This window comes from Drosophila kikkawai, chromosome 3L (genome assembly GCF_030179895.1).
Source record: "Drosophila kikkawai strain 14028-0561.14 chromosome 3L, DkikHiC1v2, whole genome shotgun sequence".
NCBI classification, from domain to species: domain Eukaryota; kingdom Metazoa; phylum Arthropoda; class Insecta; order Diptera; family Drosophilidae; genus Drosophila; species Drosophila kikkawai.
Window position 1 is genome coordinate 13,354,019 of NC_091730.1, and position 25,620 is coordinate 13,379,638.

General features: G+C 40.8%; 1 protein-coding gene across 1 annotated transcript; it reads left to right on the plus strand.

Moving 5' to 3' along the window:
* Positions 1-202: 202 nt before the first annotated feature.
* knrl (knirps-like) lies at positions 203-24,354 on the plus strand. The gene is made up of 4 exons (XM_017167655.3): positions 203-1,129; positions 3,661-3,733; positions 18,818-18,895; positions 21,457-24,354. Exons 2-4 carry the CDS (start codon positions 3,707-3,709, stop codon positions 23,356-23,358), a joined length of 2,007 nt encoding a protein of 668 aa, XP_017023144.1. The 5' UTR covers positions 203-1,129; positions 3,661-3,706; the 3' UTR covers positions 23,359-24,354.
* The last annotated feature ends 1,266 nt before the right edge of the window (positions 24,355-25,620 follow it).

Below are 25,620 nucleotides of genomic sequence, written 5' to 3' on the forward strand. Positions count from 1 at the left end.
GTCTTTTGTTTTTGTTACCGCTTCTTCTTCCTCCCCATCCACTACCGCTGCGACCAGTTTGTAGTTTTTGTTTATAGTAGTATCATCTCCCCAGTTGTTGTTGTTGTTGTTGCTGCCGCCGCTGCTGCTGGCAGACTGGCAGAGTCTCTGTGATAGCTCCGAAGTTCCAACTCAGTTAGCTACCGAGCGTCGCTGTTGTTGCTGTTTCTGCGCTGCTTTCAGCTGCTGTGCTCGTCGCTCGTTCGTCCGATTCGGATGATATTGCCAAGCATCGAGTCCGAGACCGAGTCCGAGTCCGTATCCGAATCCGAATCCCAGAGCCGCGATCCGCGAGGTCTGAGCATTTTGCAGAACCGCTTAACATCAGTCTTTAGTGATAGCTCGCGCTTCTTGCTCGCACGCTCGATCGCACGTCGCCGCTGTCGCTGTTGCTGTCGCTCTTGTAGCTCTCGCTGTTGTGTGTGCCGCCGCTAAAAACAAAAACAAATCCCGGATAATGCTCTAAATAATTACAATAAAATCAAAAGAAATGATTACATTACATAAATTACTGAGCTAATAGAAACAAACAAATATAAATTGTTGCCAGTGAAAAGCGGAAACAAATGCATTAAAACATTGCTAATAAATAGTTGAATAAATTATTTTATAAAATAAACAAATATAATAAATTGCAGCACAACTATAACTATAAACTTTAGGCAAATTTATAATATATTCCCAAGCCAAATTTAAGCCTCACTTGTGATATTTCCCCCTGCTAAAAAACACACATACACTCACTCAGACCCGCAGATATATGGGCAGATATATATTAAACATGCTTCACGCTCGCCTAAAGTTCTAAAAGTCAAGTGCAATTTAAGCAAAAGCCACAACAACAACAACTCTATACGCTCAAGTGACGTTTTATTGGCGCAAGGTGAACAAAAAACAAAAAATAGAAAATTTAAAAAATCCAAAAACAAACAACAGAGGAGAGTTCAGAATGTTGGAAAGAGCCAACCCTAAATGATTTTTATACTTAAGCCGCAAGTGCGCAAAAAAACGAAAACTAAGAGAAACCAGAAAACTTTAATCAAAAATAAATTGGATTAACTTGGAGGGCTGACACGGCCAGTAAAAGGAGGTGAGTTCAAGGGGTCACCAGCGACATGGGGGGAGGGGGCTCAAACGGAACGATCGTTTCGGCTTCTTCGAGACACATCCATCATGCGAACATAAAAATGGGGACTGTGATGGGGATCACAGACGGAGGAGAGTCTCAGAGTTGGGGAACATGTGAATTTCATTAACGAATAGAATTCATAAAAAACAAAAATAAAAAAAAAATCAAAAGGAAGATGGCGATGCCAGATAACGCTTGACAATCCGACTAACTGACGAACTGTCCGCGACTGTCGCGCTTTGTATGATTTAATTATACAGGCCATATAGACACACACCTATACGGGAGATGAGACGACTTTTGTGAGAAAGTTTTCTCTCGCCGCTTTGTTGACCAGTGCACTTTTTAGTGTGGCCATAAAACCTGGCTAGATCAACAGGCACAACAGCCCCAACAGCCAGAGCAAGGGCAGGGCAAATAAACTTTACGACTATATAACAGAATCAATGTAAGTCAAGTGCGAGCGAGATATAGACACAATATCCATATAGTCGCCGAACACACATGTTTGCTTTATAATGCAAATAGCGTGTAAAGCTTTATTTGCCAGAATATTTGTTACAAAAATCCAAAAAGCAGCCAAGATCCATGGGAATGGCATTAGGTAAAACACTGAACGAAATTAAGCGAGGGAATAAATAAAGAACCTCCCACGATCTAATTGTTAAAGGCCTTTCATTCATTAAAATCATGACCCCGATTGGATTTATTAATAAACAATTGGAAAAACGCAAGCTTTACATTCTCTGAATAATTTACATTTCAATCTGGATCCCAATAATACTACAACCAACAGGGAAAATTGATAGTTAAAGCTTGTTATTATTTTAATAAAATAAACAAAGGCTTAAGGAACTATAGGGCTTAAATTTCTTTATATTTTTTATTGAAAATTTGTTTCTACAAGCAATCAAAATATGAAGATTTCTCATTGCTAGAATTTCTCCAAGTGCACTTAGCTTGGACTCGCTTGCAGGCCAATGAAGAATCTAACTTGGATTGCTTTTACATGTGTCGCAAATATTGACAAAGCCTATATACTCGTACTTATGGCGAGTGCCTTGTAAGTTTGCTGTGTTCTACAACCCGCCGAGTGTGCACTTATTCTAGTTACCTGGGGCAGACAATCATCTTTACAGGTTGTTTTTTGCTAGCACCTTTCGAGATCACAGCCCAAGCCTTTTTCCTGGCCCCGTTCCAAGATCCCAGGACACTGGGAAGAAAATATGCTATTTAAATGTGGTTTAAATGAGATGTAGATCACTATTCTGGGCTTAAATCGATTTAAATAGTATAATTTCAATACAAATCATCAGGCAGGTATACACAAATCTATGAATTTATAAGTCAAATAATAATAATAATTGAACCATTAATAAATATTATATAATGGGACAGGCAGACCACATGATATGGGCTTATAATTTACAAGTTAGCAAGTTAAATTTGATTACTGGCTAAGTTTCTACTATACAGCCACACGCGAGTTCCTTTTCTACGGAAATATTTTCCATAAATAACTACAACTATTCAATAAGTAGAACCTTTATAAAACCTTCCTTTAATTGCATAAAGTTTGATATTGAGACAAAATTAATTTCGTAACAAATATATTACTAAAAAATTGACTGAAATTAAGACTTAAACAAAACAGATCTATGAATCCAGATTTCTTTTTTAAAAGTGTACCTGGACAGATGACGTCTCAGAGTAGGCTGGGAAATTAACACATCAAGGTCGTGTGCTGACTTAAACATCCTTAAGGGGTCCGAGGCCGGAAGACAACAATCGCGGTGCCAAAGGAGAGCGGCAGAGCAGAGCAGAGCAGATCTTCGAGGAGGGGGCAAAGTGTGAAAGTATTTAGTACGAACGCGTTAACAGCGGCAGCAAAACAAGCGTACGAAATATCAAATGCAAATGTGGCAAGCAGGCCGCAGAAAACACCTGTTGTCAGTTAACATGTAATCTCGTTGGCGGGGATCCGACCTGGCCGAGTCTTCTTCATCTGCCTTCGGCCAGGAGTGTGTCTCGGTGACTCACGTTCCGTGGGGGGGTTCTGGTGCACTGCAAGATGTGAGGCAACAGATTGTTATGTTGATTCAACGGCCGCTTTTTAGGTGCAGCTAAGCAGCTTCGTTGTAAAAATCGTTATATATTATTTGCTATTATTATTATTATTATTGGCTGGCAGCGTTGAGCGATCTAAATGTCAGAAAACTATGCTGATTTGGAGCGGATCTTCAAGTGGAATTAAATGTGTGCGGTTCAAGATCAGTTCAGAACAAATTATGGTTATCATAAAAGAGTCGATAAATATCTATTGGCTAGAAGGTATTTCTTTGTAAAGACAATAAATGTTGCATGTAGGCATAGAAATAAGTTTTAGTAGAGCTTTAAGGAATGTGTCTCTAAAGAGTTATAGATTTTAAAGAAAAGATTCAGTACTATATTTTATAAATACATTTAACTAACCCAATTATTTCCTCTTACAGACCTTGCCGTTGAGCACTCTGCGCTCAGCGAACCCCGACTACCATAATGATGAATCAGGATAATCCATATGCGGTAAGCCAACTCGAATTTTATACAGATTTTATAGCAAGATATGCCCCCAACAATAAACACGAATAAAATAAACAAAAAAATGTATATTTTACGAGGCAAATATTGAGCAAAGTCGTAAAAATATTTTACGACAATAATAATTTCATATGCGACATCATGAGGGCAAGACAATTTGTGCGTTGATAACATATATATGATATGGCCCCAAAAGCATCAGCAAATCAAAGCGCTTCCGCATTTTCGAATATGGGCGCAAAATGAATTTATGAATTATGGGGTTTGGGGGCATGCATAATTGCCCAGCAACAACAATGCGACAGAAAGACTGAAAGACAGCGACGAAAATTGTGAGTAGCCTAAACCAGTTTACACAGAAATCTGGCTAACAGCGGCGAAAATATTTAAATGATGTCATAATTTAAATAGGAGAGAAGAAAAAATAAAACTCATAATAATCATAATACAAATACGAACTACGTCAAGTATATCCCAAGAGTCACCTGCTCTCGGCCTTTTGTCTTCGGTCCCGGCTTGAAATTAATGCAGATCAATTAGTTAATGCTAAGCGAATTGCGTCGTCTCTCTCCCCGAGCAATCCACATGCATAATTTAAGGCTTATTGTCTAGGAGGAGGGCAGCCTCCGAAATTTTCGGAGACGAAGAAAACACCTAAGTTGCTGCTAACATGGCACTAAATGTCAATATTTGAATATTAAATTTTATTTAAGTGCGTTTTTTATGATTTTAAGCTGATTTTCGTTTAGTCGATCAGTCGGCAGATGCCGGCAGATGCCAAAGAGACTCCGAAGCTGAGGCTAAGCCAAAGCCAGGCCAAAGCATAAAGTAAAGTCACAGATCTCACAGCCAAAAGAGGCGGTCCCGAGGTAGTGTTAATTAGCTGAAATGTGAGACGATAAACTAAATGTTTGATTAAAATGAAGGCAACAACAGCGGCTCGAATTTGGGCCACATTTCTGTAGATGTCGCTACCTCTTGGAGCGGCAAGTTGGTAGCATTAGTCAATAAATTTATGAATATGAAACAAGTCGAGAGCTGCTAAGGAATTCCACGGGCAAACAGAAGCACAAGGAGTAGGAATTCGAGGTAAATTATTCGGAATTTGGAATGGTCTTTCAATTGGTCTCAAATTTGAGTTTATTAAAATAAGGTGAAAAACATGAAATCGATACCATAGTTATTTATGAATATTAGAAAATAATATTAATAAATTCAAACATGGCAAAAAAATTTCAGAAAAAATGGCATCAAATTTCTGAATAGCTATCATTATTTATGCATATTAGAAACGAATAAAAATAAATTCCAATTAATATTAAATATACACACAAAGCGAGGCGGATCAAGTTACTATAAGGCATTTAATAGGGATTAAGAATGAGACATTAATAATACGGATCAAGCTAAAGGAATTATAGAATTTATATAAGAAACTCTTTAATTTACATATATTTCTATAAAGATAGTCCTTCATCTATTGAGAACTTTTGGTCACACAAAACCATGAGAAAGATACACAAATCTGCATTAGCTGACCATAAATGTACGGGGCATTTTAATGTTCTCGCTACATCTCCATATTGCCACGACCTTCGATACAATCACGCCTCCGAAATCCCGTTGATGACACGACGCTGCGGAAAAAGAAAACTAATTTCCAGCGGGGGGAGAGAACTGGGGGGCGGGCAGAACCGCCTGAAAATGCATTACAATGTTGTGATGTATGTGAGAGAAGCTCATCTGACTGCAAGACCAAGACTCGGTTCCCATCTTCCATCCAACTTCGGTCCGACTTTTGGGGCACACGCATCTGGGGGCTTTGGCAAATCTTTTCTATTTGCATTGGCAGCAGATGAAGAGGCTGCTGCTGCTGCTGCTGCCATGGCTTCTACGGCTGCTGACCATTTTGGTCATAAACATTTGCGTAATGGATTTTTTTCATATTTTCGTGTGTGTCGTTCTCCTTTGCGGCTGCCAGCGGGCAAACACACAAAGTAAATTAATTACGAGCCATGCCAAAGTGCATATTTCCACGTTGGAAAATTCTTTCAAACGGCAGCGGCAGTGGCAGACAAACAAAACAAAAAATTAGTTATAAATGCCAAAAAAAAAAAAGAAAAACTAAGTAAGGGAAACAGAAGCAGCAGGCAAATTAGCGAGAGTCCAAAATCTTACACACACCGAAATGTAATTACTGCACTTACCCGGCGACTCTCTTGTGGCTTTGTTGCAATTTTCGTGGTCGGAAAAGTTACCAGAGATGCCGGAGGAGCAGAGCGGGCTCCGTGTGTAAGCCATTTTTCACATGCGTAGCCAGTTTGGAAGCGAACACGCTTTGAGGACGACGACGACGACGAGATGAGAAGCTGTAAAAGTTGTCCGGTGTCGGCATCTCCTTCTCCTACTTCTCCTACTTGTTTTACCTCCTCGTTCTCTCTTTTTTTTTTTTTTTTTGGCATGTGTATGTACATGTTGCGGTTGATAACTCAATTAGAATGTTAAATTTATGTTCGCAACAAGAAATTAACTTGCAATTAGAAAATGCCTGACTTGAAGCGAAAAACGTAACGAAACGAAAGACTTAGGACACGAACTTGATATGCAAGCAGCGGTGGGTTCAATGGGGAATCGGTGATGCCCTTTCTTGTTGAAGAGCTTTGGTATTGAATTATGTTTAAAATGTATTTCTATAATAAACTAAGTAGTATAAACATTTTACCTTATTAAAGGTTAATTTCTTTAAAAAAAATATTTAAAGTTTTTTAATGTATATTTGAGAAATATTATTTTGTAGAGACTTAAATTTGTTATTAATATATTCTAAATTCATTTTAAAAACTTTCTCTAATCAATTAGTCTCCTATTTCCCTTTTTTTAGATTATAACACCTACAAATCAAACTTAAAAATTAAAATTAACTTAATATAAAACATATTTGAAACAAACCGAATTGAATTGGAACAGTACCCTCCACAAGTGACCCCTAGTTATGCCTGGCACAAAACAAATTGAAACAATTTAGCAAACGAACCTAAAGACAGATACATGGATTCGTATAATTGCCACAGACCGAGTTCTAGGGTTATGGGCAAAGGGTATGGAGGGGGCTCTAGACAAGTCTATTGCCATGGTTCCTTATTTTTTTTTTTGGCCGAAAACTAATGATGATGATGCACTGCACGCATTTGCACTATTTATAATTCGTGAGCCGACGAGCGGATGGCGGAGGATTGAGTGCCAAAAGATCAATGATCAATCCTGGACTTGATGACTCTACTAGCCGAGTCCCGAGAGCGGCCTTAGAATTCGAGTATGTTGGCTGGCTGGCTGGCTGGCAGACAACTTCATTTGTTTGCAGATACATTTCACCGGCAGGGAACTGATGAACAGATGAAAAGATGACTTCATGTTGCTGGGCCTTTGATTTGGTGGGCCGTACATGTGTAATCAGTTTTCGGAGCGATTTTCTCCCGCAGCCCCAGCCGCTCGATGATTAATGAGCGAAATTAGCCAGTTACTGGCCAGGACTGCGAGAGAAGGCCCAAAGGCGCATGTTGAGGAACATTGCACATTGGCACTGGATTGCAGAAAAAGTTCTGCAGAGTTCGTTAGGCTCTTGCCAAATGACTTAGGCAGCGAACTTGAACGAACTACACACAATTACAGCGCTCTTAAAACTGAACTTCCTCCCGAAAAAGCAAAAAGAAAACAAAAAAAAAAAAAAAACTAAATCCAAACAAGAAGAACCAAAATTGATGCTGACTTTGGCTTCCATCGTATATGCATCATGTCATTATATCCGCTAACACAGCCAACTGGATAACCTTGACAAAAATCCTACAGCTGAATGCATTAGTAGTCCAAAAACGAACACAAAGCACAAGCAAAACTCTGGTAGAAGCGGCTGCCACTGGCAGAAACTAACGACTTGCAAATGCGGCCGGCACAAAACAAAACGCTATTAAACTTCTATTATTTAAGTACTACATTGTGCACTGATACTGAAAGCGAAAACGAAGAAGATCGTCGGTCAGCCGACGATAATGAGACCTCAGACCCCAGACCAAAGCCCAGAGACTGAGAGACCCAAAGACTTCGAGACTCGGAGACTCCGAGTTTCCAAGTTTCCGAGTCTCTACGTAGCTAACAGAGCAGAAATCCCAAAGCGACCGAGTACTTTTTTGCAAAATTATGCAATATTATGTAATTATACAGACAATCAACAAGTGGGAGGGCCGCCAACCACAAGGCAAGGAAGGGGTCTCAGCCGCCTCACAGCCACTGCCAAAACTTTTATTGCTCACTCCACGGCGATCGTGAAGAAGGCTAAACCTGAAGCCGCCTGGAAATGTGAAAAAATGTGAAAATGATTGGGGAGCATTATTTTCAAATTAGCGCGTGGCTTAAAGATAAGTTGGGGCAGGGTTTGTCCTCCCCCTTTTGGCCCGACTTGCCCCAGACACTCGACCAATTTCAAGTGCTTTATGCCTCATGGTTCCCCCTCCCGAAATAAAACGAAAAATGGAGTGTGGGACCCCTCAGAGAAATACCCTTTCTTGGGGGGGAGTTATTGAGTTTAATAATTTTACTTGTTGAAATAAACAAATAAATACAATTTGTTATAATAAAGTTATGGATTGTGCCTCAAGAAATACATTTTAAGAATGGCAGAAATAAAATGAAATATAATTTTACAAATTTTGAAACATTAAGTCAGATTAAATGAAGTTTGACAAATAAATATGATCTATTTATTGATTTCATTGCTAAAATATCACCTAAAACTTAAATACTGTTTTATTTTAAATTTATACAAGATCATAAACAGGAATATGTTAAATGGTACTCCTCATATTCCCTCCATAACTTTCAGCATTTATCAGTAAATTATAATTAATACCTTTTAAGAATGAGAATAGAAATCTTTACAGTGGTAAACCCTCCATTAACCATTAACCCTACCCCCTAGAAGGGCATTCTCCCATCGACTGACTAAACCATGGATTATTTCCCGTTTGCTTTTGCTTTCGTTTTCAAGTTCAACACTTTGCCGCCGCACAGAAAAGTGTTCCAACTGGTTGCTCCGCCACTTTATTACGCTGATAACTTGGCGCCTAATAACGATAGTGGATCTGGGGGAGCTGGGGGGGGCTGCCTTGCCGAGCGGTGCGGTGCGGTGCGGTGCCCTTTCCTCAAAGAAGCGTAACAAAATTGTTATAATTTTCGGTTTGTAATCCATAATAAAAATAATAACAGCAGCGGCTTGGGTTTTCCTCGCTGCCTCGCTGTGGTTTATCTTTCATTTGGCTTAAGGTCAAGGTTGTGCATCGTTTATTGGAGTCAAGTTGGCGTGGTTAAGCGAGCGAGCGCACCGCATAATGAGCTGCCAAATTGTTAGAATTGTTTTCGAGTCAAGGCATTACACATTAAGCCAAGACCCAATCATGAAATTAACAGGGGCCCCCGCTCCGCCGCCAACGACCTCTGCACGATTGCGAGAGCAAGACAAAAACTAAACAATTTAGCTCGGCAAATTGAATTAAATTTATATAAATTGCATATACTATAGGCAAATAGATACACATATATCGAAGATCATTGCATGCCCGCATGTCCGCTTACATTAGATTCGAGCTTGAATCTCCTCAGTCTCAGCCTCCATCTAAGCCTGAGATTCACATTCAGCTGGAGCTTCAGTTTCGATTTCGATTTCGATGCGATGCCAGCAAATTGTGTCCATTGTTGTATTAGCTGTTTATTTTTAAAGCGCACTCCCGGCAACTAATAACAAATGCCTTTGTTATTGTTATTTTTGCACACACGTGACGGCAATTCCCCCCTGCCGCCAGACGGAGGAGTGCTGGCTGGCATTGAGCGGAGATTGGGCAGTAGTCGAAAAGTAAATATCAACAATGCCGGTCCAATGCTCACTTTTTGGTTAAATCTCTTTGGCTCCTCTGTTATTTTTGATTCCCACCAGTCAACGCCACAAAACCGCAAGTTAATTCAATTTTAATTCATCGGCCTTTAATAGTTTTATGGAAAGTGAAACCCATCTTTTGAATGGGCTTAGCTCTGGGAATAACTTGAGTCAATCGAAAGGGAAATTTATTCGTAGTCGTAGTAGTGAGAGAGACAGAAAGATGACCTTAGTTTTAAGGCAAGTGCTTTGAAAATGCTTTTTTAAGAAAATAAATTGGAATTTGTGATATTATTTCTATGAAATCAAAAGACTTAGGCAACGAACTTGGGTCTTATAATTAATTTCAAAGTTTCTGAAAATATTTTAAGTCTATATATCATTTTCCCTCTTGCTATATTTATCATAAATAATTAAATTAAATTTTAACTTATTTTAAAATACAAAATCAAATGACTTAGGAAACGAACTTTACACTAAGCTCTTCCAAAGAAATTTCCCTTTAAGCTTGAAGCTCTTCCTGAACTTCCCTCCCCAACGCTGACACACATTATCTGAGGCTGAGGGGTCCCATAAACCATTTTCATAAATCACCAAGGCAATTCTTCTCCCAAAAACACTCTTCAACTGGGCAAACATTTTGGTGAAATGGTTCCCATAGTGCTCTTCTGGGCCGCAACCCAGAGCAGAAAAAAGTCAACCACATAGCACGGGCACAAATTGCTCGATTCACAAAAAAGAAAAAAAAACACAAAACAGCGGCAGCAACAAAATAGCAACAACATGCCGCTGTGGCAACAGCATCAGCAACAACATGTACAAGCTTTTCACTGTGCACTGCTCTTATTTAATTGACTTTTGACTCCCCCGAAAATCCACGAGAAAAACAACAACGGCCCCAGAGGGGGGCAGGGGGGAAATCAAAGGGGGAAAAAACACCAAATAACACAACTGAGGCCCAAAGCTTACTCAGATAACAACGAGACAACAAACAAATAAATCGCATACAAAGAAATAGAAGCTTAAACCAACAGAGAGAAAAGGGAGGGAGGGAGGAAAAAAGACAAATAAACAAACAGAAACGGCGAGGAAAAAATAAAGAAAGAATTGTTGGCTGTGCAAGTGCAAATAAAACGAGGAAAAAAAGGAAAACGGCCGAGAGACGCGGACACATTTACTTATCGCGCCTCTTTTCAACAAGAAACGGTGGCAACTCTGCCACAAACGAAGCCACCAACAAAACACATGCAAAATTGCCCGGTGGGTTGCCAAGGCAGGCGGATCGAACCGAAAACTCACTAACATCTGAATACTGCACTGAGAGCAAGCGGAGAATCTATAAAATTTCACTGTAAATATATCAAAAATAAGATTTCTCAGTCTAAAAGTTAAGTCAAATGAATAATTAGCTTTTCTATATTTATTGCTATTAAAATAAAATAATAACAAACATAAGTCACAGCTCAAAACAAATTTCAAAGAACTCAAGCTAGTAATAAAGGTTTTAAAATATATTTTATAAAGTTTACTAAGCACAGCTCAGTAAATCGTTTCTCTCAGTGCCGCCTTTGACCAACTTCTGCTCACTTCTGCCTCTGCCATCGCCTTCGCCTTTTGCCGGCTTCTAATGATCCAATTCCCACGAGCCGCGACGCCGATGACACTGGCTGCAAGGTAAAGGAGCAGCATCAGCATCAGCAGCAGGCACCAGGCAGCAGGCAGCTGGTGCAGACAACCAACCACGACGACGACAAAGAGGAGCTTCCAATGCAAAAGCCAAAAGAGAAAAAAAAAATAAAGAAATAGAAGGTGGAGGTTCGCCTCTCGGCTCCTCGCCTGTTTAAACAACTTTCAAAGTTAATAGTCTGCCCGGCGTCGAGACGCTTTGGCCAAAAAGCCAACCACACCGCGGCTGCATACCAAACCAGCCCGAGATCCGAGCCACCGAGCCACTGAGCCTCCGAGCCAGCAGGAGTCCCGGGCCTCTTCCATGAATCATTTTTCTCGCTGGCAAAGAAAGCTGGTGGCTGCCTGCCACCGCCTAAAATCCCGCTCTCTTCGCTCTCCACCCGCGTTGCACGTTGCAGGTTGCCAGTTGCCAGTTGCGAGCTCCAAGTTGCAAGTTGCTTGCTGGTGGGCTGGTGTAAATGTTTTGCAAGTTGGCTGTTATAATTTCGTTCGGCTTTTATGGCCCCACCACACACAGGGAGGGAGATGGCCGAAAAGGAGGGCGCTGTGGGTCCGACCTGGCGTATACGTAATGTGAAAATGTCTACTAATTAAAATGGAATTTGATTCCGAGGATCAAAAAGCGTGGGAAGAATTTCTAGCGAATGACAAGAATGTATCTCGTAATGATTTGAAGCCTCACATGGGATTGATTGAAGGTAGATCTGGAATTAAGTATTCTATATAATATGGCATAGCAGTTATTGTTGTCCTACGCCTAATATACATATATTTTCTCGTTCTTTTATTTATTATTTTAATGGTTTATTTGCTTGGTTTAAGCAAAGTTAGCAATTCAAGGCCAGCATTTGCCCACAAGGGGGTAGCTGACAATTTTCAGACAACCAAGTCAGCAATCTATCCATCCAACCATTCATCCGCTCAGCCATTCATGGTGCAATCCATTCATTTTGTCGCATCCTCTATTTGTCTGAATTGTCTGCCTGCCATGCTGAGCACAAGATTTATTTCCAAAGTTTTATCTGCACTTGTTTTTCGCTATTTGTATTTGTTTTTTATTTTATTTTCGTGAGCCCCCTCTGCCTGTTTGATTCGCATACGTCAAGTGAAGTCAAGTCATTGGCATCTGGTGCAGTTCAAATGCTCACTGAATCGAACAGACGGCAGTTTAGCAGTTTATGCCAAATCATGGATAGTAAAAATCACAAAAAAGCAACTTAAAATGCAATTTTCCAAGCGCTTACTAATTTGTTAGCCAGCCAACTTTTGTGGCCTTTGTGATTAATTTCGCTGAGCATTTCACCTGCGGCTGCGGCTGTCAATTGGCCCCCGGACGATATGGATACACTTGGCGAAAATGAGACACAAGCTGCAAAGTTTCCACACAGATGGGGCCAATTCCGTAAAGACGCGCACGCCGAAATGTCAAGTCAAACACTTGTAAGCAACAATTGGCACAAGTTTGTTAGTTTGTTAGTTTGCCGATGCCTCGCTTTTGCCTGAGCTAACATTTAAAATTGTAACAAATGCCACAGCGATCGGTGAACGTGTGGCTGGCAGCCAACATCGAAGCAATAACAACAGCGCCGAGCAACTGCAGCAACATTGAGCATTGCAATGCATTAGAGTCTCGGAAACAGAAGAAAACCTCGCACATTTTGCACGCATTTGCATAACAAGAAAAATGGGTATGGAGAAGATGCTAGAATGATACGGGAATTGTGAATACTCTAGCTAAGGATACAATATTTTAGGCAGAAAGTATAGAAAAGACAGATATCTAAACATTTTCAATAATTCTCAAGATTTATTATTAGAAAAATTAAGTTACAAAAATATATATCTTCCTAAATATATTTATTTTTTAAGTACTCTTTATAGTTTGAAATATATTACTGAACTAGTAACATATATTTCCACTTATATTCAAGACCTTTCTTTTCTAATGCACCAAAATTGCTAAGTGAAATATTTGCTTTCAGCATTTGCAAATTGCACTCAAAGTTCTCAGGAAAATGCATACCCTTGCCAGCTCACCTCTCTCCCACTTGACGTTTTCCTGTCAATTTTTCAGCATAATTTGTACTATTTTTGTCGGAAGATTTCAAATTTTAAACGGAAATTGCACAAACACTTGGCACTTGGGCGCTGAAAGCGCCTCTCGTCGACGTCGACGACGACTACGACGACGGAGAAAGAGCAGCCAGGGACGCCTGGAGAATACAATTTAAATTTCACATGAGCTCATAAAAATAGTTACAAATTAATTATAATGACAAACGGAGACGAGACCGAGTCCGAGACCGGGACCGGACCGAAGGGGAGCGAACTGGGAGGCGGGGTGGGCTGAGCATTATAAATCCAAACGTTTCCTGCTTGACAGCTTAAAGAGCTTCGCAGCTTCGGAGCTGCAGCAGGCAGAGTAACAGAAACAGAAACGGACAGCAGCGATGATGCTTCAAGTTGCAAACTCTGCTGAGCACTTTTCATCATCGCGATAATCATCATCAGCGGCGGGCAGCATGATCATCGTGGCTCATAATTACAGTGTTTGGCTTTGGGTTTTATGTAGCTTAAGAGGGCGAACAGCAATGACAGCGACAGCGACAGGGACAACGACAACAATTAGCTAAGTACGAAAATCAAAACGAAAGACTTAGGCAACAAACTCGCCCAGCGAAGCGAACGATAAACGATGATGGATTGACTTTCAAGGGGCGTTGATGTCCAAAACAACAAAGATAAAAACTCCCCGTGGAAGTTAAAGACATAGAAAGGCAAAGGGAGAAAATAGTGAAACGAAATAAGGGCGTTTTCATTGACCATTTAGTAATTGTCAAACAAAAGGACAAATCAATCATTAAATCGAAGACTTGATAGGGAAAAGTACTTTTAAAAACAAATAAAAGAAACAATGAGAAGGAATTATAAAAAAAGAGTATAAATTAAAAACATCCGTGAAGAAAACTAAATTACTTAGGGCATCTAAATCATCCTTTTTGCCGAACAAAATACTTATAAAAGGGCGTTCCCCTTGACCATTTAATAATTGTCAAATAAACGAAAAGTCATTCATCAAATCATATTTGAAATTATGAAATATTTGTAGGTTCACAAAAATGCTGGTAATCTGCGAAAAATTCGAAACCATCTAAAAATATTCTCACTGAACAAACTATAACAACTGCGAATAATTTCCTCACGCAAACTGAAAGATTTCCTGTGATTGATCACTCCCCTGAGGGGTCTCTAAGGGCAGGGCCCCCCCTGAAAATGTGTGTGTAAAATTTGTTGTGTGTTATTTCTTTTTTTTTGACAAATTGCCTAAGCATAAAGGCCGCGTGACTAAGCAAAGAGGAGTGCTGCTGGGGCAGGAAAAGCGAGAGAAATGCGTGTGTGCAGCTGACTCTGGGATGCCTCAAGTATTTCTGTAATGCGGAGACAAGAAAGAGATGAAAGCCAGTAACAAAAAAAAAAAAGAAACATATCAAACATGCGATATAACCATTTTGACAAATTTCGCTGCTCTTCGGCAGATCGAGTGGGGAATAAACGAGTTTGCATTGCCAACATGACTCATCTGATTGGCTGGATGGCTAGGAATAGATTCTGCGACTAGAGCAATCTTTTTGGTTTTACATTGCAGCTGGCTTTGGAAGATGGTTGAGAGAATTCCGAATGAGAGATACTCTTTCTTCTAGACTTGGAGGTTTTTTATATAATTTAAACATTACCATAAATAGTTTAAAGTTTGAAAAGATACTTATAGATCTCTTGTATCTTCACAACACCTGTTGAAAATAAGTTAAACCATCTAAAAGCAAATGCTAAGTGGCTTTGTTGATGTCTCCTAACAACCAGTAGCCCTCTAGCCCATTAAATTTTATTCTGATAATTTAGAAATACAAATTTAAATAAGAATGCCAGCTGCACTTGCACGATACTACCGTCTAGGGGTGCAGTTAAGAAGCAGACAGCATTTGTTTATACTTTTTTATCTGCTCATCATAGTAACAACAATGGCAATAAGCCACACCAACACACCGAGCCACAAACGACCGTCTTCAGTGTCGACTGGTCATGAATGTTTATAACAAAAACTAAAAAAAAAAAAATTGTATAAAAAAACTGCAAACGAAAAAGGCGAAAAATAAAACTTAAAAACTAGAACAATTTGCCGTTGAGCACAATGAACAAAGCGAGGCAATTGCTCTGTACATGATTTCATTTTAATTAAATTATGTTTTTGCCTCTAGCCTGCGCTTTTTTATAATTGCATGCTCAGGGGGCATGCTCCAGGCGGGGGCTCCGGGGATCTGCTCGGTGGATGTGCAAATTTAGATTAGTATTAGTACAACCCAGCCAAGGTCAGGCAATTATCATAATTTTTTTGCCAGCAAAAAAGAAGCGAGGGAAGCGAAAAAATGAAAATAAACAGAAACTAAAACCGCGCTTGGACTTGGTCTTAATGGCACTTAGCTCTTAACAGCTCCAGGCGAGGCAAGCCGAGCTCGAAACTGGAGTAAACGTGCCTTAAATGAATCTTAATAATTTTATTTAATTTTTTTTCGTATATTTTTCTTTATTATTTTTGCGACCGCATCTTTTATTTGCCAAGCTTAATAAGCCATATAACAAAGCATCTTATTATCGTGTGTGTACGTATGTATATAATATTTTATCATTGCATCATCGGGGCATGAAAAATTATAAATTCTACTTGCTATTTTTGCTGCGCGTTAAGGTTAACAACCAAACAACATCTAACAACAAACAGAACAGCAATCGCCATAATTAATCACACACAAAATCAACAGCATCCACTATTGTGGATGGATGACTGGTGAAGTTTTTTGCTGATATTTATGCTTTTTTTTGCCATACTTTTTACTCGTTTTTGTTATTGTTATTCTTGCTGGCGTCTGTTTGTCTTGGATCAACTGTGCTGCACTTCTGGCGAACTGGGGGAACTTTTATTTTTGGAAAATATACCAACTAATTAAAATAAATTGGCATTGTGCAGTCGAAAAAACTCATCAATATTCGCATGCCATCAATAACTTGCGCACTGTCAAATGTTTTGTTAGTCGCAAAAAATAACAAATTGCTGGGACAAGGAAAAAGATTATTTATATTGTGAATATAATATATTTAATTTGAATTGTGCAGACGGTGTTGTTGCCTTGTTGCTGCTCTCGCATTTCATTTATAACACTTTCACTTAATGGCCTGGCTAATTGTGACTTTAAATGCTTTCGGCCAGAGCTGCTTTACCTAAATTATGCAAAATACACAAATAAAAGTGATGTCTTTGTTGGGGGTAAAGAGATTTAAACAGGTCTGAGTTTAGAGGGTTGATGATAAAGATAAAACTGAATAGTACCACTTACCAAGTAAGTGATTTTAGATATTATCATTAGAACTTATTTAAGGACTATTAAATGGAGTGATTAATATCGTAAGGCTTTCCGAAGTTAGCATTCTTTCTTGTTATAATTTAATAAACATGAAGAAAGCTAAATACTTTATTCAAAATTGATAAAAAATATAGAAAATTACATCAGTTCTTGGCCACTTAACTGCATATCTCAGAAAGCCTGTCATCATTCCATTTTCCCCGCCAAAGAGTCATCCCAGTGCCAGGGCTAAGAATATGTCGCTTGTCTGTTGTAAAATAAATGTTTATGGCTTTTTAATATTGCACATTGTCTGCATAAATTTCACGGCGAGGCTCATCTGCAACGTGTTTTGGCCCTCTCTCTCTCTCTCTGACAGTGATTTAAAATCAAACTAAATCTGCTGCCAATCCACAGGTTGTTGAAACTTGAAACTCATAATTTTTAATTTATTTTATGTGATTTTTATTTGTCGATTAATCCCAGGCAGGCGGGAAGGCAGGCAGGCTGGCACTGCGACCAGACCCGACGACGCTTTATGAAACCTAAACGTAGGAAATTTATTTCCTACCAACTCGCGGGGCCCAAAGACCTCAACTCGGGCCTCCAACTCAACACATAACACGAAATCAGATTAGCATGTTTTACAGTCAAACAAGGCAGCCAGAGGAAAATAAGGAACCCCGGGACCTGAACGAACTGAGCCAATTGCCAAGACATTCTTATAAGACCCCCTGGCCCCGCGATGGGTAAAAAAGTGAATGTGTTGAGTGCTTTCTCCTACTTTGTAATGTGCCAAATTGTTTGTTGCCCACAAGAATTATGGCCAAGAATCGCCCGCGGGCCAATTGGTGCTATAAAACATAACAAAAGCGTTCAGCTTGCAGCTGAGGATGAGGCTGAGGAGCATCTGCACTCGGGCTACCAGTTTGGGTAGCCAATTTTCGTTTTTGATATATTTGAAAGCATTTCAATTGCTAAGAGCATTAATTTCAATGAATTTTTAAAGATTTAGTAACAAATTTAGTTATAAAAACCTATAAAAATGTCTCCCACGATCTATTTCTACCTTTGCATGTTCATATGTCATCATCATCAAAGTTTCTGCTCCAATTTCCAACTACAAGTGGCAATAAAGAAAACGCAATTTCCCTCCATAACCAACCTGACCATGAAAAACTCAGGAGGACAGGGACCAAGAGCAACTCCTGGCCAAACAACAATTGATGGCAATTTGTTGATAAACATTTCGCTCGCAATAAATAAACAAATATTCCTGCTCAGCCACAAGTTGCGCCTATTCGAGGGGGGAAGCCAGCCAGGCACTGGGTTTGCCATATAAATGCAAATGTTGCTTGTTTGCTCAGAGTGTGTGTGTGTGTGTGCTCTGGGGCAATTTTTCATTTGATTCCATCTTCATATTTTATTATGGGCACCAGGAGAGACTCTTGGGCAGGCGCACAGAGAGAAATGGGGGGAGGTACTAATATAATTTCCCAAAATAAAAGAAAAGAGTTAAGCAGTCAAGAGAATATCTTTTACTAGAATTAATTTTAAAATTAAATTAGATTAAACTAGTTTAGTTATAAAAATTTTCCTTGTTTTAATTTTTCCCCCATTTATCACAGTGCAAGGAGTTCATGGTCGGGTTTGGTGGGTTGGCTGCTCCTTTGGGCCTGTTTCCCATTTCCATTTGTCGTCGTTCGTTTTTTGCCTTTCGTTTTTCGCCGTGATCTTTTTTTTTTTTTTTTTTTTTTTGTTGATACCAATTCCGCGATATGACAAACTATGTTTGCATTTTAATTTTTAATGCGTGTGAATTTTGCTGGCGGCTGGATTTCCAATTCTCTTTTTTGGGGGGGAGAATGGAGAGCTCCAGATGCGCGTGTCATGATTTGCTGTTGCTTTTAATTGAAATTTTATGAATTTATTGCCTCAGTTTTGAAGCGGGGTGGGTGGGTGTTGAGGCTGGGAGGTTAGAGATCCCCCACCTTAACCCCCTCCCCAAATTATATGCAATCCCAATTCTCATGTCCTGTGTTCTGTTCGTTCCCATTGCAGATGAATCAGACGTGCAAGGTGTGTGGAGAGCCGGCGGCTGGATTCCACTTTGGAGCCTTCACATGCGAGGGCTGTAAGGTGAGTTTGATAGTGAAATTAATTATTTTTATGTTTGTTTTAAGGTGTTTTAAGATTGTAGATATCGTAGAGATAATATTTAATATTTTTTAAAATTATTTATTTAAACTTTTAGCGTTTTAAGAAGAGATTGATTCCTATGTTAGCTTGTTTAAGGTTCCGAATTCCCCATAAGTTATCCTTTAATTATTTGAATTTCAAATTAAATTATATTTCGAGTTAAAATACTCCCTTGAACCCCAATTTTAAGGCCTCAGTTCAAAGTATTTAGCAAAATACCTCAATTAAAGCGCATCCCACGGGCCATTTTAAATACCGCTAACAATCCGCTCCAAATGGCCAACCCTTCTCGCATTTTGGCCGCAATTTCAAACACTTTCAAACACAATCGGGCATTCCGCTGTGGCCCAAAGTTGTTCATATCAATCGATTCAATCGATTTCAATAAATCGAATTCGCCGTCTTCGTGATGCAAAAACGCTAAGCAGAAAAAGTTATGAGGCCATTCTCTGCGAGACCCCAGCTCGGAGCTACAGCCGGAATGTTGAGTTCATCAATGGGTGGGACGGAGGGGGAGGAGGATGAGGAGGAGTAGCCACGGCAACACAAATGGATGGGATGCCCCAGGCTAAGGTCAAAGTTAAACAAAGCGCCCCACAAATAATTGATTTAAATACGAATACTCCTTTAATGGTGGGATGATCATTTTTTTGTTCGCTCTCCAACTCGATTCGAGTTCAAATTCGCGGGATTTGATTTTGTTATTTATTTGTTTATATTTTTTTTTTTTAGCTTTTTCTTGTCGTCGTATTTATTTATTTTTTTTTTGCCCACGCCAAGGAGAAAAGGTCAACTAACGTACAATTTGTGGGTCAGCGTTATTTGATTTGTGCTTGGGCCTCGTTCGCAATGGCGTGGGCCTCGCTTGGCTAATTTAACGCCCACAAGAAGACAAATAAAAAAAAGCAGGAAAAAAATACAGTAAATGGGCCCAAAGAGTAAAAAAAAAATAACAAACAAAACAAACAAAAGTGAATCTGCCTTGATGCACAAAATTGCTTGTAAATAGTCGTCTGTCCGTCTGGGCTGCTTCTTGACTTCTTGAAACGAAACTGAAAACGAAGAAACGCCAGAACGGGCCCAGATCCTCCTCCACCTCCACCTCGTCCGTTTCCATTTCCATTTCCGACCCAGTAATCTTGATGCCCAATTAACCTTAAAAGTGGATTTTCGCATTGTTTCTGCTTCTCTTTGGATATTTTTTTTTTGTTGTTTCTGTTTCTGTTTCGGTTCAATTTTGCGCTTCGTCGTCAGCATCAGCACCGGTGTTTCAGTGTTTCGGTATTTCTTCCATTCAAAAGCTCCACCCACGATCAGAAAACGACGGCAACCAAAAGTTGAATACTGACACAGAGACTGTCAGTTACACTTGGAGAAAATTATTGTAAACCTTAAAAATGTAGGATCTTTCTTTAGGAAAAGATTTCCCATTGCTTTAAATCTAAGTAATCGTTTATTTAATATTTTTAAAAATTAGAAAAAGGTTTTTAAAGACCAAAACTATTTGTCTGATAATCAGGCGTATCACCAAATTCGAACTTGGGAATTTTAGCTGCACTCATTCCTACATTTAAAATGATTAATAGGAAATTTCATTAAATATGATTGTAGTTTCTTAAGTATTATTTCAGAATATTGCTTTTAGCTTGTCTTAAAATTTTATTTTTAACAAACTAGTGAGTAATTTATAGTTAATAAAGATCCATAAATATTTTGCAATGATCATCGAATTTTAAGACGCTATCTTTTTAAATATGAAATATGCTGAAATATAGTTTCTTGGATTTAAATTTAGAATTTGTTCTGATTTTTTTAAAAATTAACATTTTACCTTTTTCTCCCAGTGCCACCATTCAGTCAGTCATTTAGGCAGTCTGTCCCTTTTGGTTGATTGCAAAGCCGGGCAGGCCGTGAAGCGTTGGTGATTTACTGCCAACATTGCAACTTGGCATAAGTGTTGCACAGCCATAACCTTTGCAACATGCAGCAGTGGAAGCAGCAGTGGAAGCAGCAGCAACATGTTGCTGTCTGTCGCTTGGCTTTTTGTTTCTTTCTCAGCTTTCTGGCTCTCAGCTTTTCATGGCTCCTCCGCATTGAATTAAATTGTTTGTTTGCTTTGTTGCAATTGATTGTGGTGCCCCAGCCAACGGTTAATGCCGAAGGTGTAGGTGGCAGCCTGGCCGTCGCTTGTGCATGTCGATTTGCTTTATTTCGCCCCAGCTTCTTTTTTTTTGTTTGTATTTCGGCGCTCAAAAAGCGTTTAAAGAGGTCTCGGTCTCAGCGGCGGATGAATCATCACAAAATTTAATGAGATATTATTGTCGGAGCATTGAAAACGTTTTATGGAATGACATCATGGGCTGAAGAAGTCAGAGAAGCTGGATAAGGGTGGAGTCTTGGGGGTCTTCAGAGGCTATCTAGATTAATTTCTTCTTCTATAATTTATATAATTTATTTAAAATATTATTAAATAATAACCCAAATTTTCCCTCCCATTGCAGTCCTTCTTCGGTCGGTCGTACAACAACCTCTCGTCGATCTCGGACTGCAAGAACAACGGCGAGTGCATCATCAACAAGAAGAACCGCACCGCCTGCAAGGCCTGTCGCCTGAAGAAGTGCCTCATGGTGGGCATGTCCAAGAGCGGCTCCCGCTACGGCCGTCGCTCCAACTGGTTCAAGATCCACTGTCTGCTCCAGGAACAGCAGCAGCAGGCGGTGGCCGCCATGGCGGCGCACCACAACAGCCAGCAGGCTGGCGGTGGAGGAGCACCCGGTGGCTCGGGTGGAGCCGGCGGCATGCCCAACGGGGTGAAGGCCATGTCGGGTGTCCCACCACCGGCGGCAGCGGCAGCTGCACTTGGCATGCTGGGTCATCCCGGTGGCTATCCGGGTCTATATGCCGCAGCCACCGCCGGCGGGGGAGGAGTACGGAGCAAGGAGGAACTCATGATGCTGGGTCTGGAGAGTGCGGGAGATTACGGCGCCCTTAAGCATCCGGTGGTGGCGTCGCCCTCAGTGAGTTCCCCCGACTCCCACAACTCGGACAGCTCCGTGGAGGTGAGTGCAGTGCGGGGCAATCCGCTGCTCCACTTGGGCGGCAAGTCCTCGGCCGGCGGAGCTGGTGGCGGTGGAGGCGATGGAAGTCAGGCAAGCGGAGGAGGAGCAGTGCCAGGAAGGCCGCCACAATTGCGCAAGGACCTGTCGCCGTTCCTGCCCCTGCCCTTTCCGGGACTCGGCTCCATGCCGGTGATGCCGCCACCCGCCTTTCTGCCGCCCTCTCACCTGCTCTTTCCCGGCTACCATCCCGCCCTGTACTCGCATCACCAGGGTCTGCTCAAGCCCACGCCGGAGCAGCAGCAGGCGGCCGTGGCAGCGGCGGCGGTGCAGCATCTCTTCAACTCCAGCGGTGCGGGTCAGCGCTTTGCGCCGGGAACTTCACCCTTTGGCAACCACCAGCAGCATCAGCCACCGCCGCAGCAGCACCTTAAGGAGGAGGAGCAGCCGGCACCGACGAGGAGTCCCAGTGGCCATGCGAACAACAACCACCTGCTGACCAATGGCGGGGCAGCCGATGAGCTGACCAAGCGCTTCTATCTGGACGCAGTGCTCAAGTCCCAGCGGCACAGTCCGCCGGCGACCACAAAACTACCGCCACACTCAAAGCAGGATTACTCCATCTCTGCCCTGGTCACACCCAACTCGGAGAGTGGCCGCGAGCGGGTCAAGAGCCGGCAGAGCAATGGCCAGAACGACGAGGACGAGGAGGACGACGAAGTGCGTACGGAGCAAATCAGAGACGGTGCTGAAGAGGACGAAGAGGAGGAAGATCTAGTGGTCTCCATGACGCCGCCACACTCACCAGCACACCATCAGGAGCCGGAAACACCCGCTCAAGTGGGCATACACCCCAGTCCAGGCCAAGATGATCCCATCGATCTGAGCATGAAAACCACGGGCAGCTCGCTGAGCAGCAAAAGCAGTAGCCCTGACATGGATCCAGAGCCAGAGAACTTCAGTGAAGGTGAGAAGATCGAAGCGGAAGATGAGGCGTATGAGGAGAATGATAAGGAGGAAGATGAGGAAGAGGAGGATCTGAAGATCACAACTGAGGAGGATCAGCCAGAGGAGCACGAAAAGGAGCCAGAGGAGGAGCAGGAGCAGGAGGATTCTGAAAAGACAGTGAAGCAGGCGCCTCTCCTCAACAATAACAACAGTATCAGTAATAACAACAATAACAACAGCATCCTGAGCGATAGCGAGGCCAGTGAAACCATCAAAAGGAAACTGGACGAACTCATCGAGGCCTCCAGTGAAAATGGGAAGCGTCTGCGACTAGAATCTCCAGCCACCACCGTCAAGGTGGCCACCTCCAATGCCTTGGATCTGACCACTAAAGTCTAAACAACACTTTCCGAATGACAGTTATCAGGCACTGAAGATCGATCGAGGCAATAGAAAATTAGCCCCCCGCTAAGCCACCACCAAAAAGATAAACAAAACAAGTAATAATAATATACACACGAGACAATAAACGCATGTGAGTTATATAAATAATGCGAAACATGAAACGGACTCGGAGGAGTCGGGCTCCGATTAACAAGCGCTAAATACGAGTTCGTGCCGTTTGGGTTCGAGATGTTATCACATCGTTTAAAACAACTAACCAAATTGCCAAAATATGCTAAAGTCGAGCGGCCCCCGAAAAGAGATAGAAATTTGCATATGGGGACCGATCGACCGACAGACCGAAAAGTATAACACAAATGCTGTCCAATATCTATAATTTTATTCAGTGAATTATAAACAAATTTTTCGGTCGGCAAGAATACAAATTCGACAGAAATATGGAAAGAAAAGCTAAACAAATGATAAAAGATAAAAGAAACTGTAGCAAAATATGCAAAAAGGGCAGCTAATCTCGTGCATAATATCGTAGTGGAATTTGTATAGTCCATAAGTTTCGTTTTCTTCTAAGCTATGAACCATATATACAGTATAATACTAAACGATATAGTTTTATATAGCCTACTTAGACGGTTCCCCCAAGAGTATTTGTTAGTTTAAAGCCCAATCAATCGTTCTATATAGATATTGCTCGCCGGTAGACAAATTTTTTGTGTGTAATCTTACTCGTTTTGAGGATTAGTTCGCTCGAGTTATTAGTCACAATTAGCAAATTCTTTGAATGTACGAAAATATATAAATAATAATATATAATATATATAGTTTGTAGATGCGATTATGTAAAGAAAGGCGCACAATGTTGTATAGCAAATAGCATAAATTATTAATATTAATGTTGCTTAAGTATTTTCCCATTCCGTGTGATGATTTGGTATGCAAATCAAGAAAATTATTATTGCTATCACCACAAATAAATATACAAATAAATATTTAGATGAACTGGAGTTTCTTTTATTGATTGGGCTTGGCTGGGATCCCACAAGATCTACGAGATCGTCCGCCGGAGAAAGCGGGTTTCTCAGACTCCTGCGGCGATGGCAATCAATAAAATAAAATAAAAATAGAAGAAGGCACCGCTTTGACGGTATAAATGTGTCGCATAAAATCTTTCTCTCCGCGTGGCAGCTTAATTAGAAATTATCCCAGCCGGTGGAGCTCTTAACCTCCTTAACCCCAACCTGCTCGCCCGATTCCCAGGAACTCCACAACTGCAAACCGATGTGCATACCAGCAGCCAATCAATCCGAAATCTATTTCAATCAATCTTTGCGTAATTGTAAATACTTTCAGCATAGCTTCGCTTCAGTCGGACCGAATGACAGAAAGACGACAGACAGTCGGATCGAGGGGCAGACGGGCAGACGGGCCTAGGCGACGGCAAATGGCGCGAAAATTATAGCAAAATGCTAGACTTTGGGACCTGAATTCGTTTCTATTTATTTCACACTTGAATTGATGCACAGCACCAGATTGACATTTTGCAAATGCTCACGGCACCGGAGGAGGCAATTGCCAATTGGCGAAATCACAGCCAGCCCCGGCTCAGCACAGAAGCTGTGAGCTGTGAGCTAAGCCCTCGGCTCTTGAATGAGGCTGCGCTTCAATCAATCACTCAGAGAAAAATCAGAGACTCTAAAAGAGGTAAGGAGAAAGCAGTAAAATAAATATATTTCAATGAAATTTATGAAATGGTAGAACTTGCAGTGAGAATTCAAAGAAACTTAGTTTAAAGTTAATACAAAATTAAACTATTTAATTTTAAAAATGTATTAAAGTCTTTAATAATATTATCTAAATTTCAAATTAACATTTAGAAGCTTATTAAAAGTTGCTTAAAAATCATAGAATGACTCAGGAGAGACATTACCTAAGACAGACTAAGAAAGGACACTCAACATCGACCTTCCTGCACCTCGATGGTTGCCATAATATTCCAGTCTCATTTCTTCTACTTAAATTAGTTAATAAATATAAACTTTCTCTCAGTGTAATCCTCAAGGCAGGCTTGGCCATCGTCTTCGTCGTTGACTTTGTTGTGGATTGTGGATTGACGCTCACAGCTTGACGAGTTGACGGGTTAGAGATCGCTAGCTCCGACTGTGACTTTTGGGCAGAGGGTTTTTCGGGGGGGAGGAACCAACTGCAGACTGTGAAAAGGGGGGCTGAGCTGGAGGTGAGCTGGTGCAAAAGTAAGGTAGT